The 17,535-nt window shown below is 44.2% G+C and overlaps 1 protein-coding gene and 1 pseudogene across 1 annotated transcript in view; one reads left to right on the top strand and one right to left on the bottom strand.

Moving 5' to 3' along the window:
- MAMLD1 (mastermind like domain containing 1) overlaps window positions 1-17,535 on the bottom strand; it is a 141,359-nt gene that overhangs the window by 38,162 nt on the left and 85,662 nt on the right. The window contains exon 2 of the mRNA XM_045820507.1: window positions 8,293-10,005. Coding sequence (XP_045676463.1) covers window positions 8,293-10,005 — 1,713 coding nt within the window. The remainder of the gene's footprint in view (window positions 1-8,292; window positions 10,006-17,535) is intronic.
- The window catches only part of LOC123807030, a 59,497-nt pseudogene continuing 59,357 nt past the window's right edge, over window positions 17,396-17,535 (top strand).

The following is a 17,535-nucleotide window of genomic DNA, read 5'->3' as shown; positions in this document are numbered from 1 at the left end:
GCCTGTCACACATTTCAAACCTTTGTCACATGGAAATAAATAATCGTCACTCAAAATTGCAAATGAGGGATCCACCTTCATCTATTGGCCTACTGGGTCAGCTGGCTTTGACAAAGTCTCTTCTTGTGCTACCCAGACATGAGCCTAAAAATGTCTGAGTTCCCACAACTATGCTTACCTCTTCTGCTCAAAAACGGAGAATGGTCAAATATGATAGCAGATGACAGAGGGCAGGAGGAACCCAGGTAGAACCTGTGCATTTAGCCTCAAATTCAAAGCTCCCAAAAGCAAAGCAAGCATTGGAATAATTTCTGACGAAGGAGTGGTATGCATCTTTTGGGCCTTTAGGGTTATATGATAATTTAGGTCACAACTACATGATAATTTCTTGAAATACACACTTCCACCTGTGTACCTAGCTCTAAAACCAAACCAATGTCTGAGGACTCTGTGGGATTCCAAGCTGCACATTTTCTAATCTAACATTAAACTTGGTTAACATGGGAGAAGGGCCAAAGTATGGAAGAAAAAAATTAGGGCTGCACTTGTATTCCACTCTTTATCACAGAAGCTGCTATTGCATTGGAAGTCAGGAACCAGGGCTGGATCTGCTAGGGCTGTCCACAGGTTCTCAGCAGGGGCCTGAGAAAGGGGTGTGATCCTTTTAGATCTTTACATTACTTTCAGCTTTCAACAACCTCATTGCTTTTGATGGGAGGAACTAACATGATAAACCCTCATCTAACAAGAAAACACAATAAAACAGACATATTAGCATCAGTCACTGTAGGCAAATTATCAAGATCAAATAAAAACCATAACTTTTTCAACTCCTTAGGAAAAAGCAGAAAGTCTTTCTTTGGGTTTGGGGAGTGGGGTGTTTTAATCCTAAGTAGTGAGTGGTCTACCTACCCTCTGTTGTTCTCTTCATGTTCTAAAGTAGCCAGGCCAGAGCACACACATGGTTGCTTTACACACTAGGCCCAAGGGACAGAAGAGGCTACAAGGGCAAATGGACATAGACAAGGTTTCTGTGAATCTGTAATATGGGCCATTGGTAGATATGAGAGAGGGAAGCTGGGGAGAGGGGGCAGAAAGGAGGAGAGGGATGAAATCTAGCCCTTTTCATTTGCATCCCTTGTTCGCCTGGATGGGTCACATCTCAGACCCACATGGCCCCACTGGCACCATCTACTCATTTCCTTCACTCAGTGACAATGCTGGCTATAGGCATTAGGGCCACAGCTGAACAGAGCAAGTCCACTGTGATGTTTCATCTGCCTTGGACAGTTTTTATATTTTGCTAACTTTTCACTTGGGATCATAATCTGGAATATGACCACCTCTCCCTGTGCTATTCTACACTTTGGGTTTGTACACATTCATGCAACGTTACAGTTTAAAGGAGCACAATGTAATGATTAATGTCTGCCCTCTTCTCCTCTTTCAAAATAGAAATGAGATTCCTTTCCTTGTTTTACAGTGACAAATAAGCAGGTGGTTTCAATGAATTTAGTATAAAATGACTTATACACTTCATTTTTAAAATGTGTGATTTTGGGCACTCCAACTTCAGAAAAGTTAATTGTTTCTATTCAGGTATGTTAAGACAAAATGAACAAACAAAAAACTTGATAGGAGGTTTCTGAAAAGGGTTCCCTTTTCAGGTTTCATAAATCAGTTACTAAGCAATTACAAAACTATACTGATTGCTTTGTATTATTCAGGCATCTGTATTGAGGGGATTTTTGCATCCCTGTAAATTTTGGTGTTGACCTCGCTGAGTGATGGTTGGTTAATCCAGGGCTTAAAAGTAATGTCACTTACTTGCAACATGTCATTTCACTCATTCTTCAACATTGGACAGAAAGAAAGGTTGATGTTTAAAAGGTTACTGTTTGACCACAAGCTCATTTTAAATTTATGCTTTTTGAAAAAGGAACATAACATTGAGGTGGAGGATCATGGATGGTTCTCAGAAACCAAAAAGAAACTGAAAAAAATCTAATTTTTGGTAAAATTAGTACCAAGTGATGAGCATGCATTTCTCAAATTCAACAGCCTGTGAAGTTTCATTTCCTGGCAATTCAGAGTGATTAAAACAAAGCTTGTTCAACACTGAGACACTGGTCCCTAAATTTTCAAAATATATGTTATACTGTATCTAGTTGTACTTCTCACAAAGCAGCTATAAAAAGTTTCCTCAAACTAAATAGTTCTTTGAAGCCCAATTTAGAAAGAAAGGGAAAACTAAGCTTGTATATAAAACCATGCTTAAATACAAAATAGATTTTTGTTCAGTAAAATATTGTCATGTCTTATGGAGAAGATGTGAGCAAGACAAAACCCCACTTGGACAGGACCAATGGGCTCTTTGAAACCTGAATTATTCCCCCCACCTTCCTTCCTTAGTGCAGCCCAGAGCTTCTCCCAGAGATCTCTGCTCTTGCATTTCAGCAGGACTAACCTTTTGTAAAGAAATCTGTGATGCTCCTCACCAGAATTAATAAAGACAAATGCAAACAAAGTTTTCTCATAACACGTGTAGTGGTATTACTCTCCCACATCCCTTACTCTGAAATAGAGTAGAAGTAAGGAATTGCAGAGAGGGACTTGCAAGTCCAAGGTCATAGGCACTTCCTTGACAATATGCAGTACATTTGATTCCAGGGGGCTCAACTATTTTGGCAAAATAATGGTCACTTACTTTTAAATACCAATGAACAATTTTGAGAACAGGAGAAGGTTCAGTAGCCACCATCACTCCTGACTACTGGAAAATTGAGCTGATGTAACTTTGACAAGATTAGGGGATTGTCTTGCTCTAACTAACCAGGGTTTATCATTTTAACCAGTGACCTTTCGGTTTGCGGAACAGCTCCCAACCCACTGAGCCACACCTTTCACAGGCAGGGCTCAGGACCTTTCTTGATATAGTAGCAACTAACATTGATGGAGTATTACTGTGTGACAGGGTCCTGTGCCAGGCACTTCTACCTCATCTCATTTAGTCCTCGCAACCCCACTAGATAAGTATACTAGTACCTTCATTCTACAGATGGGGAGACTGAAGTCCTAAGGGGGTAAACCACTTGCAAAATGACAAAAAAGCAGAGCTGGGATTTGGACCTAAGTTATCCAAAACCTGGGCCCCTCTTGAATCTGGTCTCAAGCCCAGCCCTCAGGGCCTGTGCCCTGCCAAGGGCCAAGGGCTCGGTATCCCCTGCCCTGTGCTGGCTCCCTTCAGCCCTGGGTACTGGGAGTGCTACACTTTGGAGTGCTCAGTTTGCCAGGGACAAGAGGAATCCATGAGTGAGTGGGGCAAGAGGGCTTCTCCAAGACCTCACCTAAGAGCTAACTGCCTAAGTGCCCATCATAGGCCCACTAGCCAATTTGAGGAGGGAAGATGGCAAGGTCTCTCAATTCACCCACAATTGCTGGGTGTTTACAGCAATTATGCTAAACACCTGTGCTGCCTATGCTAAAGAGGTGGAGGGCTTATGTTAAAGGTAGAAAGTACAGCAAACCTGGAGTGGCCAAGTCCAGCCTTCTCCAAGGAAGGCTTTGTTACCTTCTCTTGCCTCTCTCAAAATCTAAGAAATATCATGTGCTTCTTTGGTCTGTTTCTCTGCAGCTGCCTCCTTCCTCCAGTGTCTTGGCCTGCCTCAAGGATCAGATTTCAGGCTTTTTTTGTTCTTATTCCAACTGGCCACCCTCCCCATGATGTTGCACTTCCAGCTCTGCAAATGCCTCTTGCTATTCCCACTCTTCCAGAGCACCACTCCCATCTCCTTGATGGACCTTTTCAGTATTTTAAATTTAATTTGCCAGTGGTAACTTTGGCTTGTAGTAAAAGTGAAGTCCTAACACTGATAGTTTGATTTTTCCAACCTAAAGTTATTTTCAACAGTCTTTGATTAAAAATGAGAGATGTCATCCAGTCTCAGGAGCAAGGTGGTGAGTACACTGAGAAGATTTGGGGTCATTAAAATCTAACACACCAGAGTTGGGTGTCACAACTCTGAAAAGAGTCCCTCCCTTAGTAATGCCAGGTCCACACCCCTTATCTGTGATTTCATGTCCAAGAAGCTTTGAAAACTTATTTTATTTTAGTAATTTTGGTGACAAAATTTGACCTGAACTTAAATATTCATATTTCTTTGGAAAAATAATAAAAGGTTGCCCAGATTCCACTGGAGGGTTGTGTGATATTTGGTATATGTACCATGTACCTTTTGAAAGTCTCCGATGTTTTGAATTTGGAAATGTATTTGAACCCAGGGGTCCTCAGACCCAACACCAGGAGCCTGCAAAAGCCCTCACTGAGCACATAGTGTGCGCTGGGGCAGAGTCTAAGAAATTTCCATTTAATGTCTCCTTTGTCATCTAATGCTCTAAGAGTTGGGGATAATTTCTTTCCACATGTGCAGTTGAGGCTTGAGGGGATAAATAAAATTGCTCCCAGCACATGGCCCAGTCAGTATTGGCACCTGGACTTGAACCTGGGTCCTGTCTGCCTCCAGTGCTCGTGCATAAACCACCATGCTGAACTGCTGCCCTAATGTCAGATGGCATTTGATTTTACCTTCAGTACAAGCAAATGGTTCACTGAAATTACACCATTCACTCAACTGTTAAAGTGAAATTTCCCAAGATGAGAAATACTAGTCCGCAAGTAAGAGTGGGTTTCTATAGACAGTGGGATTTGGCACTTCTGCTTACTAATAAGTTGGCTTGTCATCTTAGATTTAGAAACTTGGCCTTAAAAAAACCCCTAAGATCTGGATCAAAATGAGTGCTCAGTCCTTCCATGTTGACCCCACAATCCATGGAAGATCAACGAACTAGTCAAAGCCATATAGTCCACAAGGAGTGTCTGCTCAAGCTCAGTTTGGCCATCAGTAAAATTTGATGAGTTCACTCTGCTTGAAGCAAGAAATAGGTCCTTTCCTACCACCAAGGCTGCAGTCAGTCCTTGCATGGGTGACCTACTTTTTTCCTCAAACACTTTCCTCCTCCTTTTTTTTTTTAGCCCCTAGAAGACTGGCTGGGGCTGAGTTCTTAGGCCCTTAAAGTGAATGGAGAAAGGAACAGCAGAGCCGTTCATGTGTCCAGCTTGGAGACCTGCTTAGTGCATTGTGGCTAGAAGAATAATACCATGGATAGAACAGAGTGCTGTGTAGAGGAGTGGTTTGAGAGTGTGAGAGAGCTTCAGAAAGAATGTAGGGGAAATTGCAGCCAGCTGGACAAAGATGGCTCTTGTTCTTTTTCCACCTGGCCTGGAGTTGTCTAGGTAGACAGAGCCTAGAATAGGAAGCCATAAGGCTAGAAGGCTCCACAGCTCTTGTCAATCTCATGGAAGGCATAGAGTCTGGAGAGAACACTGTTCATATTCTGTCCTGACACAGCACCAGTTTTGATAGTCATATCTTAGCTCCCAGAAAACCGATCTGAAGGCTCAGGTCCAGGAGTTGACTCATAGTTTAGCAAACCATTTTTGGCAGATACTTTGTGCCAGGCCCTGTTCGAAGCAATTTAGATGTAGTAACATATTTAATCCTCAAACAACCTATCATCATGCCCATTTTGTACAATAGGCAATGATTAGAAGTTTAACACAGGAACACAGCCACCAGAGGCAGAGCACATGCATGGGGTTATGAGTGTGGAGTCTGTAGCCAGATTTCCTGCTCTGGCCCTGACTTGCTGTGTGACTGTGGGTAAGTCCAGTGAGTTCTTTGTGCCTCAATCTTCTCAGCTTTAAAAGTAATGATCACTGCCCCTACTTCTGAGGATTAAAACGAGAAAAGGCAGGTAAAGCATTGGGTTGCATGCCTTGCCCGTGGGTACTGGCTGGTGCTGGCTGGAAAGGCAGCTGTTAGTAGCAAGAGCATCCTAACTGGTGAATCCAGCCTCATGCTTCTGCTGGTAGAGGTCACCTGAGCCCTTCCTAGCTTCAGGGGGCTTGGCTGCTTGGTCTTTCTTTTGAAAGGTTTCTCTACTCCACGTGGCAATTGGTTGGGTATGATTTTTATAACCCCTTCCATTAAGAATTCTCCCTCTGAGACAGCTCTGAGGCAATACAGTCAGGCTACAGTGTACCCCATTGAAGACCAAAAAGGCTCACAGTGTTAGATGGTAACTTATCTCCAAACTGAGCATCTTGCCTGCTAAGGTAGGAGTTCCAGTGCTGGCACTGGCGTTTCACTGAGCCAGCCACTAACGTCAATGAAAAAAGATGGCAATAGGCCTATAAAAAATCAAACCAAAGGCCCCTGAACTATGGACAAGGGCCTGCTATTCATCTTGGCCACCCCCTCAAGAGCTCTGCTTGCTGTGTGCATCCATTGAAGGGCTAGTTCCCTGGGGTGGAATACTCTTCTTGGCTATGTTTCATGAGACCTAGATAAAACAGACACAGTCTCTGTCCTCCAGGGGCTGGCAGGGTCATATTCATCCAGGGCCCTCAGAAAAGAAGGCAGCCCAACAGATGTTTTTCTTGGGCCATGTCCCTGGCCAAGCACTTCAAGACCACCTCCTCCTTGGATTCTTTAAGAAGATGAAAGTAGAATGGGAGACAGATGTACCAAAAACAGTCAAGGAAAAGCTTTCTGGAGGGGTGCCTGAGCCTTAGGAACTGTAAGGGTGAGATAGGAAAGAAGGCGGTAAGGGAAGGCCAGGCAAAGGGCATACTGGGAGTAAAGGCCAAAAATGCAGAGTGGACCAGGAGCTGCAAGCACTTCTGGGTTTTGGATGAAGTGCCAGGTAGGGCCCAATGAATACTGCTAAAGAAGTAGATGGAGGGTTATAGGCCTCTGGAAACTTCTGAGCAAGTATGAAACAGGATCAGGTTTTTATTATTGCAAAGTAATGCTTAGAGTAATGGATGGTTTACTGGGGAAAACCAATGTAAGAGTCAACTGTATGAGTTCAGAGCAAGGATCAAGAGGGCCTAAACATTGGCAGGAATGAGGCCAATGGAAAGGAAGGACCATGGAGTCAGTATTCTGGCAGACATTAGTGATCCCTGCCTCCTGGTATTCACACTTGGATCTAATGAAAAAAATATAGCAAAAGTGATGGGGATGTCATTTTCAAAACTAAGTTATAAAAACTGAAACTCCTGAGTTCCTGGCACTCCCCCTGCCTCTCTTGCTCACTTAGATGAAGCCAGCTACCATATTGTGAGATGTTCTATGAAGAGGACCCCATGACAAGGAACCATGGGAGACCTCTGGCCAATGGCTCAAGACAAACTGAGGCTTCAGTTCAACAACCTGCAAGAAACTGCTTCATGCCAACAGCCATGGCAGTGAGCTTGAGCCTTGAGGTAACTGCAGGCTTATGACAGACTCAAAATCAAAAGACCCAGCTAAGCTGTGCTAGGATTTCCACCAACAGAAACCATGAGGTTATAGATTTATAAAAACAACATTATATATATAATGTTGTTTTTGTTTTGGGGTAATTTGGTACATGGCAATAGGTAAATAATACAGAGAGGGATCAGAACAATAAAAAGTGGAAACTGTGACAGACACCACCCAGGCAGAATCAGCAGCATTTAGTGATTGATAAGGCTGCATAAATGAAGGAGAGAGAAATCATAGTAATTTGGAGAAGAACATAGTCTCTGGAGCAAGACTGCCTTGGCTTCAAGTTCCTGCTGTGCCCTGCTAACTGTGTGACTCCAGGAAAAGTCATTTCAGCTTTATGAGCCTCTGTTTCTTTGTGTGCAAAATGGAGATGGTAAGAGTAACTACCATGCATTTGTCATTTCCATTTAGGACCTGTTTCAGCATCCAGAGCAGTGGTAAATAAACAATGCAGTGAATCCAGAGCAGAGCTGCTCAACATAAGTCTGCTGTGGCATTTCTAAAAGGCTCAGTGTTTAGCCTTGTGCCAACAGGGACAAGATTTAAATGCTTCAGTGCAATTTCCTTATATCCTATGAGGCCTTTGCTGGTCCTGTGTGAGGGAACGGGCTCCATGACTGAGTGCAGGGGAAGGCAATTCTGTGCAATTGTGACTTGTCACCCCCAGCTCCTTTCTCTGGCAGCACAAGTGGGTGTAGTTTTCCTTCTGCACAGGAACTGAAACCATAACCTTGGACTCATTAATTCTGTGCTTCAACCAGGCAGAATTAGCTGGTTTCAACAGACTTTTCCAGAGTCAAGTCCAGTCAGAGAGGACTAGAGCCTGGATGTGCCTTCAAAGCCAGGTATCAATAGCACAAAACACAGTTCTTATTTCCAAAATGAAGGAACCCAACCAGACATAACACTGTCTTACCTGTCTGGGCAGAGGAGGCATGGACTGCAAGGCTGCTGGTCGCTGAAAGCACTGGGGCTGCTGCATCATCTGCTGCAGAAGGAATGAAGAATGGTCAGGCTGCTGATGCTGCAGGTGAAAGGTGGCTGTGGCCGTGGAGGAGGCAGTGGCAGAAGACACTCCTGTCAGCATAGGCTGCTGTAGATAATGGAGCATGGAAGGTTGCCTAGAGGTGGCAGACATGGAGGGCAACTTCTGGGGGCCCAGCTCAGAAACAAAATGTGACAAAGGCTTGGTGTTGACACTAGTAAATGGCTCCAGGCCTCTGGTGCTTGGGTTGGCCAGTCCCTGCTGCATGATCATGCTCGGGGTCTTGGGTGAGTTGGTGATCATGGGCTTGAAAATGGCATTTGTTTGGTGCTGCTGTTGCTGCTGGCGCTGGCTCAGTGGATTACTACAGGGAGGGAGGCTCCGGGTCAGGGAGTACTGTGGAGTGAAGGACTGCTGTGGCAAGCCTGGGCTAGAGAGCTTCTCTGGGTGGTAGGGTGGGGAAGGCCCTGGGTTGCTGGTGGGCACAGCAGACATCAGGTGGCCTTGAGAATTTTTAATAGTAGAAGACACTAGGTTGGCAAGAACTGAGCTCTGTGGCCTGAACTGCAGCTGCTGATTGAGAGCTGGGCTGGGGAGCTTCTCAGGAGCACAGGACATGGTGGGCACAAGAGCAGCGTTGCTGCTGGATGCCATGCTTGAGAGTAAGGCATTAGGGGATCCTTGGAGAGTGCTCCCTGGCAGGTTGCTGGATGACATACAGGATACCATGAGGCTCTGTGGGTTGAAAGGTGGTGGCGGGTGTGGTGATGGTCCTGGGCGGTAAGGTGGGGAAAGGCCTGGAGGAGTCAGGTTAGACCAACTGGAAGTGGGCCCTGGCTGCTTTGTAGCAGGTCCGTGTTTGCTGGCCGCCAACACCTTCAGCTGGTGGGCATGATGCCACTGAGGTACTTGGAGTGGGGGCAAAGCCATGGGGAGCATCGATTGGACCTGACTCTTGGCTTGTGTTGTCATAGAACTGGGTGAGACCATCTCCTTACTGGCAGAGGGAACAGTATAGCCGATCCCTGTGGAGGAGGGCAGGATTTGAAGTGACATGCCAGTGACCTGGCTGCAACCAGAAGCAAACTCTTTGCTGGAACCAAGGCTCTCCAAGTGTGGCATCTGAGCTGAAGGCTTGGAAGTTGTGCCTAGGGTTGCCTGGGAGTGATCTAAGACCAGTGGTTCTTCTGGCTTGTTCCCCAGTATCTTCTCAAGATCTAGCTCATTCGAAGAAGGGTCCTGAATTTCTGTTAGCTCTTCCAGCAGATCTTGAAGTTCCTGGTCCTGCTCCATAGCCATGATGCTGTTGGTTTTGTCGTCGTCGTAAGGAATAGTGGGCCCTTTGAGTCTCATTTCTGCACTTGGTGGTACCATAAATTGTTGGCCCATTACTCTGCCATTCATGGGATCATTTTCAAATAGTAATGAATGTCCCACTACTCCCATAGCTGAGGAGCTAGTGTTCATTGTCAATGGAGGAACTTGCAGGTCTGTACAAGGTGTGCTGGAATGGACACCTGGGCCCATAGAAACGGTGACATCTTCGAGGCAAGGCCTCTTGATTTTATTAGGGTAACCCTCATCAGCCATGCCTGGAAACTGGAAGTTGTCTCCTTCCTGTCTCCTCTTAATGGGTCCCTGTGGCTGAGAGAGAGGGAGAACGAGAAATTTTCATAAAGTCTTGGCACAATAAAGTGAATGAACAGCAAACTTACAAGATAAAATATATCTCAGTTTCAAGACTTATAATTGTCAAAACTCTACAATACAGCCTATATTTGGAACCATAATGCTTATTTCTTAGTTGCTGTGTTTCATTTACTGCTGTGAACATACAAACATAACTTGAGAGAACATATAATGCAACTGTTTGGGGTAGTGACCTCTTGAGGAGGAGTGGCAATTCCCTTTCTATTCTACATTTTTGTTTTGTTTGTTTTTAATGGGAGTGACTTGTAATGCAAAAAAGGTATAAAACTATCTAAATAAGAAATTCCTCTCTGTGGATGCATCTTCAGGTTGAGAAGATATGAAACAATAGGAAAAGACCTCAATCTGCAATTGGCACCATGGGGGAATTACCCACAATTTGTAAAAGGATACATTTAGGAACAAAGCAGTAATGCAGTATTTCCTACTCTTTCACACTTTATACAGTCATCTATATGTAGCTGTTATATTAATGGCTATGCCCTGCAAGTAAAAGGGAAAGGGAGTGGAGTGAAGTGGAGAAATATGACTGGGTAGAGAGGGGCTTGGAAATCACCCAAATGCCAACAGTCTAACAGATATATTTCTCTGCAAGCATTATTTTTTTCATGTAAGAAACCCCCTTTTAGCTTTGGAAGTCTTACCAGGACACTCAGTACTGTCCTTTCATGTTTGGCTCACTGGGGGTTCAACACATGTGTGGATACATGCTAGCACAACAGTGGTCATGACTCTTATGGCAGACTGGAAAGCAAAAGAAAGCCCCAGGGCTGCACATCTCAGACCTTGCTACACATTAAAATCACTTAGAAGCATCCATATTCTCAGGTTCTCCCACCACAAATGAACTGCTTCAATCTCATCTGGGGTGGTGCTCAGGCATCTGAGATTTTTCAAAGCTCCTTGGGTGATTCTAAATGGACAGCCAAGTTGAGAACTAGTGACCCAGAGCACAGGTAGAGGCAGTGTGGCATAGGACCCTGGTCTCTAGACAGACATACCTACATCTTGGCCTGGCCACTTAACATCTCTGAGATGCAGCTTCTTCATTTGTAAAATGAGCATAACTTTAGTTCTCATCTATGACACTGCTCTGACTCTCATGTGGAATGGGACAGATCCTATGGCAATAGATCCTCACTAACTGGTAGCTGACATCACAAAGGCCAGATCTGGAAGAGTCCTGGGAGTCCAAAGTTGCCCTATTAAAGACAGAGACCCTGGGACGTAGGGAGGGGGCAGGGCTTGTTCAAAGTTGCTCAGTTGAAGAGCAGATGTAGGGTCCCTTAATGACCACTCAGCTGCCTCCCTATCCACTGCCATAATCCACCACAGGGGCAGCACACTGACAGCCTCATCCCTAGAGAAGGGGATCCACCACTTTAAGTGAGGCGACTTGCCTACTTCTTTGCCTTTCCTTTTCAAATGACCAAGCCACATGTTTTCTTGGCCATTAATTCAATCAATATGGAGCATCCCACAAAGAAGTCACTGAGCCCAAACTGAAATTTGGCCTTTTCTACATTCTCCCAAAAAGGTCAAAGAAATCCAATATATTGAAAATAAGCCCTGGCTGGTGTAGCTCAGTGGATTGAGCACAGGCTGAGAACCAAAGCATTGCAGATTTGATTCCCAGTCAGGGCACATGCCTGGGTTGCAGGCCACGGCCCCCAGCAACTGCACATTGATGCTTCTCTCGCTCTCTCTTTTTCCCTCCCTTCCCTCTCTAAAAGTAAATAAATAAAATCTTTAAAAAATCTTTTAAAAATTAAAATAAAATAGAAATGTATGAAATGGATCAATAAAGAATGACTGAGTGTGGGTTTTATATAGGATACCCTGCAGGGAGACTGAGATAGCAGTGTTTGGGCCCAATGTGCTGTTCCTGATGTCGTGGATTGCAAGACAGGTTTGATAGTGAAGTCTATGTAGAACCAGGCAGGGGAGGGATGGGTTTGGAAGATGGGAAGGAAAGGAGGGCAGAAGCTATGAGTGGTAGTGGCCTGGAATATCTGGAAGATTCTGTGTGCTCCTAGAGTTTTCATTTAATTGTACGTCTGCCATTAACTTGTTGGGACTAAGGTGGCGGGAGGTGGAGAAAGAGGGAGTGACCCCTGGATGCTAAATGTAATATTAGGAACCACTGACAAAGGACAGGATTCTTCAGCTCTCACACAACTTTTCAGGCACCCAATAGTGCATCCAAGCCAATGTTCCCCACTCAATTCCAATTTAGGAACCCAACCAGCTCCTCAATGACAAAGTAGACCCCAGGAGGCCTTTGTGGGGTGTTAATGGCAGTCCCATTGCTGGTGGATCCAATTGCTGGAGCAGGTGCCACCCTCACTGTCCCAAATCTGCATGCAGCTGGATAGCCACTCACTTCATGGAATGCTTTGGGTGTGCAGTGTTATTATTAGTCAAGGCTGCAATTTTGGCAAAGGGGCAGATGAGAACCTCTCTGAGCTCTCCTTTTTCAGTGGACCTGAAGGAGACTCTACTTTATTAGAGGTCATGTGGCTTTGTATATGAGATTTTATTGTGAGAGCTTTCAAAAGTTAACCTGTAGCACCCTGGCTGACTGACCAGAATCCTAACCAAGCTGAAACAAAGCTGGCTGAGTTTATACAGAACTACCTAGACTCACTCTAAATACATCTGCTTTCACCAAACATTGGTGAGGTTTGTAAATCTATTATCCAGTTAATTTTGCCCGCAGATACAGGCTTGTCTCAGTGCTTCCTCTTGTGCAGTCCCATGATTTGTTAGTCATCTCAATTGCAAGAAGTTGGCTGGGCTGTCCCCCATGGCCAATGCACAGTGACATCTTCGCTGGCTCACTTGGGCCAGTGGGTGTGGCTTGAGGCCTGCCTTCCTGGGCTAGGTGTTGACTGACTTCCATGGCCACCATTTTAGATCAAAGCAGCAGACAGCTTGCTACTTCTTAACTTCCCCTTTCAACTTTGCTTTGGGTGTGACAGATCCTCAACCAAACTTTCAGATCCTTCTAAACAAACCTTCCAGCTTCATGCATGTGGTGTTTTCTAGTCTCTGTGGACTCCATAACAGCAAGATATTGGTGCCAGCTACCAGCCAAACCCCACTTCCTTCAGGCCATGCATTGCTCATGATCCTGCCTACTCACTGTGAGATTTTTAAGTTTTTCTCTTTTTACAAGAAGTGAATCTGTAGACACTGGCAGGATTTTTAGAGACACATCTCAACTTCTTTTTATACAAAACAAAATGGGATGTGATTTGCTTGTGGTCATACAAATAGGGTATAATGACAACACTACACCCCAGGTATCCCGACTTCCAGCCTGAGACGTCACAGGTCCTGCCTTTAGTGTCTGTGGGGGGAATGTCCCATGAACAGATGGTTGGTGTCCTGGCATTTTACAAATTTTATTTATTTACTTTTAGAAAAGGGAGGGAGAAAGACAGAGAGAGAAACATCAATGTGTGGTTGCCTCTCGTGCACCCCTCACTGCGAACCTGGCCCGCAACCCAGGCATGTGCTGTGACCAGGAATTGAAGCAGTGACCTTTCAGTTCACTATGAGCACATAAGCCCTGGGCCAAATTGTCAAAAGGGGGAAACTGTTTATTAGTCTCCCCTTTATTCCTCACTAGTGTTTCCTCCAGTTCAGCTCAGGCTAACCTGTTTGCTAATTCTTAGTCTCTTTCTCACAACTGTCTCCATAATCCATCAACAATCACTTCAATACAGGTTCACATTCCCCCTATGGCTGTCTTAGAAACTGATGTTCGCCAACTACATTGGATTTCAAGCCTTCTGAGACAAAGATGATCCCTAGACTTGCTCAGAAGAAAGAAATAAAGGCATTGTGGAGCACAGCAGAGGTAGCCCCAAAAGAGATAACACAATGCTACATCAGGATTAGGTTTGAAGAGAGAGAGGATAAGAAGAAGGAGGGGAGGGAAGGAGAGAGACAGAATATGCCTGAATATATATATAAAATCAGATTAGTATCAATGTATATAGTATAAATGCCTATATTTGGGCATGTGGGTCATTTGCATGTTTTTTTTTTTCAGAAGAATGTCCCCACAAACTTAAATTGGCCTTTCTATAGAACAAACAGGATTTTCAGCATTTCCAGAACTGCAAGAAGTGAGGCTCTGGAGAATCTTAGGGTAGCTGGGAATGGCAGGAAACCCTGAATGCTGATTGGCTTCAAGAAGAGTCAGTTTGTCTCAGGAGAAACATCAATGTGTGGTTGCCTCTCACACACCCCCTACTGGGGACCTGGCCCAGAACCCAGGCATGTGCCTTGACTGGATATCGAACCAGCAACACTTTGGTTCACAGGCTGGCACCGAATCCACTGAGCCACACCAGCCAGGGCCAGAAGACTTTAACTTAAGTCCTAGATCTTCCATTTGCTGTGTGACTATGGGCAAATCACTTCCACTCTCTGAGCCTCAATTTATTATTCTATAAAATAGGTTCTTGGTCTGCCCTGTGTACTTCACAGCATTGTTGAGGTGTGCACATTGGGAGCAGTAATTGTTACTGATGTTATTCTCCAGGCCCTGTGTTGCCAAGCTGCCATATTGCCTTCCCCAATAGGCCTTGGCTTGCTCTTTAACAAATGAGCACCCATCCACTAGGATGGGGCATCATGTGGGGGTGGCAGAAGATGGGTGGCCGAGTCCTGACAGCACTGACCTGACAGCCAGGAGTGCTGCATTTAAAATTCCACCTCCTGCTGTTTTCCACCACTCACCATTCTTGGTTCCCCCACACTGTCTTCAGCACTTTAACATGGAAATTTGTGACTTTGACAAGCTTCAAGCAAAGCTATCTGAATGGTAGCCCCAACAAATGCACAAATGAGCTGGCCTGGGTGTGGGATTTTCTATAGCTGTGTTCTCCCTTTCTATAATGTAAATATAGCAGTTGGAAGAATTGGCAACTTTAATAATGGCCCCAAACCTATAGATGCATATGGCATATGGATTTAATGAGCTCTTAATTCATACTGTATCATCCCATGAGAAGATCTGAAGTAGTCTGTCATTGAACAAGCCTTTATTGAGTGCTAACCTTATACTCCTGGACTATCAGAATGCCACGCCCTTAAAGACAGGCTGGTCCCTCCTACTCATATTAGGACCACTGAGATCCAGAGCCAGGAAGAAGTGTGTCTGTGGGCAGTGTCTCTGACACCCAGTCTGACCTCTTCGCAGGAAGAAACCCTGAGCTGGTGTCCAAACACATTCACATGTAGCATTATTACTGGGATAAAGATGATTACTTGGGGGGAAAGAAAAAGATAGACTTTCTTTCAAAGGGCTGAATGGACTTGGCAAGGCTTGCCTATAGATAAAGCAGGTGCTGCCTGGGGGCTAAAATGGAAGCTGAAGGTCAAAGGCAAGGGCATTCTCTTAGTCCAGAGAACTCTGAGCAGGACTCAGGTTAACAGGTGTCACCTATGTTTCACCTGCATTAAGCTGATAAGGCAAAAGTCATGCAGACAAGGGGAAAAGTGGAGGCAAAGCTGAGATCAGAGGTCACAAACCTGAGGTTGGAGGCAGCCAAGGCCACAGGGCAGACCTGGATTTCTATATGTGAAGAGGGCAGAAGGGGTAGTTTGAACTTTGTGGGGATCACACACCATATTGGGTAGCACTGGCTTTCCATCCAGAAAATCTTTAAGATTTCTGCTTATAACTAACTGGGTAAACACAGCAGCAATATCTCTCCTTACAGCAAGGCCCCATTGGATTGCAATGGCAGGGTCAAAACCATAATGACAACCTTGTCTTCCCAGGAGGAACTCTTCTCCATCACCAGGACACCAACTCTTGCAGTTTAAATGGGGAAAAGAGAAAAACAGTTGTGGACTGCTCAGTACCTTCTTCCCTATACCCAGGTGCAGATTTCTGCTTTGTGGGGACTGAAGTTTATATGATTTTGGGCCCTCTTTACAAAAAAAGAATATAAGGGTAAAAAGGACAACATTTAGGTACCAAGCCTTGGGAGGTTTGAAGGATGCGTCTTGAAGCTTAGGCACAAGTGACTTTGCATTTGCCTGTGCCCCAACAATTGACTAAATAAAAAGGTAAAAGCCTTTAGCCCATGGCAGGAATTTGCTTGTATAAAATACCTGAGAGCTGTGTAGTGGGAGAAGAATTCAGAGACACCTAGTTAGTTCAGTGTATTCTGGAAGTCATACTTACAAAATAAGTACATTTTACCCCCCAAAAGCCAAATTCTGGCTCTAAAATCTACTAACTGCAGATAGATCTACCCCAGTTAGTAGATTTTATGGCCAGGCTGTTTGAGCTTTGATGCCATAAAGGCAGGGACTGGGAAGGGACATGGCATAAAAGCATCAAATCAGTCCAGAGAGGACATCCCCATGATCTAAGTCCTCTTTTTTCCCCACTTTAATTGAGGTATGATTGACAAAATAGAAATTGTATATATTTAGGTTTACAATGTAATTTTTCTAAAACTGTATAATGTAGTGATTTAATATATGCATACATTGTGAAAAGTTTTAGGTTCCCTTTTTTTAATTGAAGTAAAATTCACAGAACATAAAATTAACCTTTTTTAAGTGTACAATTCAGTACCATTTAATACATTCACAATGCTGTGCAACCAAATTAGGAGAGTTAGGCCCACTTCACAAATTTGTTATAAAGATCACATGAGCTCATGCACATGCCTAAAGTGAGCAAATGCCTGGCATGGCATACATACCAAATAAATATTCTCTTTCTTCCCACTCTTGAAAATGCAAATGCATTCTCGATGGTCCTAAAATAGCCTGTAACATGGTTTTTATCAGAAGCATTTGCTATTCAAGACAGATTTGCCTTTACTCATTGGCTGCACTCCTGAACAGCTGTGTGCAAGGCTAACTTTTGTAAACCAAATCATAATAAAAATGCAACAAAATTTTGCCACTGAAAAGAATTCCTCAGTATATCATTTTATGAAGTAAAAGATCTCTCATCCAAACTTATCTTTTTTGAAAAGTGTACACTTGGTGATATTGGCCTTTCTTGTAATAAATCCTAATTTAATTTTGGTGACAAACACGTGCTGATGTTCCACATCTGCAAAGCACACAGCAACAGGAGTAGGTTACATATTGGAAATGATGACAACCTAAAAATATTTTTCTTTCTCCGATTGAATCATGGAATATGTCAGATATCTTGAAAAATATCCCCTGCCTGTGTGTGTGTGTGTGTGTGTGTGTGTGTGTGTGTGTGTGTGTGTGTGTTGATGGTAGTGGTGGTGGTCTGGTGGTATTGATATAGATGAGGGTGATAGTAATAGTGATGGTGGTAGAGGTGGTGATAATGGAGATGTTGGTGGTGATGATGGAGATAGTGGTGATGGTGGTAATGGAGGTGGTGGTAGGTGTGGTAGTAATGGAGGTAGGTGGTAGTGGTTGTGGTGGTGATAAAGGAAGTCACAG

The sequence above is a fragment of the Phyllostomus hastatus genome, unplaced genomic scaffold (assembly GCF_019186645.2).
Source record: "Phyllostomus hastatus isolate PE091 unplaced genomic scaffold, TTU_PhHast_1.1 phas_scaffold_397, whole genome shotgun sequence".
NCBI classification, from domain to species: Eukaryota; Metazoa; Chordata; class Mammalia; order Chiroptera; family Phyllostomidae; genus Phyllostomus; species Phyllostomus hastatus.
The sequence above is the reverse complement of the archived record's forward strand: the minus strand, read 5'-3'. Positions and strand labels throughout refer to the sequence as shown.